We start from the raw sequence: 1,803 nt of genomic DNA on the forward strand, positions 1-1,803 counted from the left end.
TGCTGCCGGAAGTACCATCGGAGCGACACTTGTGCTGTGGTCGTTAGCAGAGAAGGACGCAGGATCCCGAGTAGCTGCCGATTGACGAAGCCCGAATTAGAGAACTTAGCTGCCGCTCTTGGTGAGACGAACGTCGTCAAAGTATATTGTCGGCCGCCGGTTTCGTTGTCGGGCGGATCGCGTTAGTAAAGCCCCATCTACATAAGTCGCAAACGCACAACGCAAACGCAAACGCGGACGCAAAATGACGTTTCATCGATACGCATTCGCACGTCGCAAATCATGTCGCAAAGCTTTTGTCTACATTGCACGCAATCGCGTGCTCATCGAATTGTTTTACTGAACATATTCATGTAAATCGGCTAACCAATATTCATTGATCGAAGAGGAAGCACAATTAAAAGGCTCTCTCAGCACTTTTCGGTGTGGGTTTATTCTTATTTCTTTTTTCTTTAAAATGTCAAGTATATAATATAGTAAGTATGTTATTAATAGTAAATATATTAAATAATAAATTAGTGTAAACAAAAAAAAATATTTATAAAATATTTAATTTTTAAATAAAAAATATTAAAAAATAATTAAAAATATAAATAAATATTAAATTAATATAAAATAAATATAAATTTATATATATTTACTTTTTTATTTATATTATGTTAATATAAAAATATAAATAAATATTAAATTAATATATAAATTAAATAATTAAATTTATATATAAATATATATATATATATTTAATTTTTATTTTTAATTTTTTATTGCAGGATATAGAATTATTGTATAATATTTTATATATTTTGTATAGTGTAATGAAAAATGGATCAAAACAATCAAAACATTCGTTACTTGTTAATTTTGTTGCATTTTACTTTAAGTGCAACAGTAGTATATTTAGCCAAAATATGTTAAAAAGAATAAAACAAAGACGATGGTGGATTCGGCCAATAAATCGAACCCTCCAACAAGAAGGACACTATGATACAAAATTTACATATATGAAGGATAACGATCACGAAGAATTCTATGAATTCACTCGTATGTAGCCGCATAAATTTGACCAATTGGTTGATCTTGTCTCACCATTCTTGCCAAATCCACAAAATTGTAATCGAAAACCTCTGCCTGCGGCAGTGTCGCTTTAACGTTATCGTAAGAGAATTTATAAAGTATATAATAAAATTTTCCATTTGTGACATTTGTCAATTGCTATTTTTTATAGTTATCTTGCTCATGGAAATTCTGTGCGATCAGAATCATGGAACTATCGAATAGGGAGATCTACAACATATAAAATTATTCCTCAAGTAAGTCAGGCTATTTGGAATGCACTTCATCCTACATATCTTCCAGAAATGAATCAAGAAAAATGGATTAAAGTGGCTGAAGAATTTTATTTAAATTGGCAATTTCCCAACTGTATCAGAGCAATAGATGGAAAACACATTAAAATTAGTGCTCGGAAAAAGAACCGGGTAACAAGAAAAATTAAGAGCTGCCCGCCCGCCCGTCGTTCGTTGCACACGGGTGAGAACCGATTCCTCGGGTACCCGCGATAAATTATATCGCTGTTTTTTGTATCTGTTAAAAAATTGTCTGTCATACGTAGAATTTATAGCAGCAATATTCTAAGAATGTATGCAAGAAAATATAGGTCTCATAACCAAATATGATTGGAGTCTGGACTAATTAAACGTCATAAAGAAAGCTTTCTTGCTAAATTTGACAAATAGTTCAGATATAATTTCTGTCTCTCTTATCTATATATTAATTAAATACAAAACCTGTCTCTTATACACA

The 1,803-nt window shown here is 31.5% G+C and overlaps 1 protein-coding gene across 1 annotated transcript; it reads left to right on the forward strand.

Moving 5' to 3' along the window:
• Positions 1 to 12: 12 nt before the first annotated feature.
• On the forward strand, positions 13 to 1,562 carry LOC105457172 (the record flags this gene model as incomplete). The annotated part of the gene is made up of 3 exons (XM_011701684.1): positions 13 to 141; positions 882 to 1,045; positions 1,226 to 1,562. Coding segments are annotated over 3 exons (630 nt in total), but the record flags the coding sequence as incomplete, so codon positions are not given.
• Positions 1,563 to 1,803: the final 241 nt, after the last annotated feature.

This window comes from Wasmannia auropunctata, unplaced genomic scaffold (genome assembly GCF_000956235.1).
Source record: "Wasmannia auropunctata unplaced genomic scaffold, wasmannia.A_1.0 LD335347.1, whole genome shotgun sequence".
Lineage (NCBI taxonomy): Eukaryota > Metazoa > Arthropoda > Insecta > Hymenoptera > Formicidae > Wasmannia > Wasmannia auropunctata.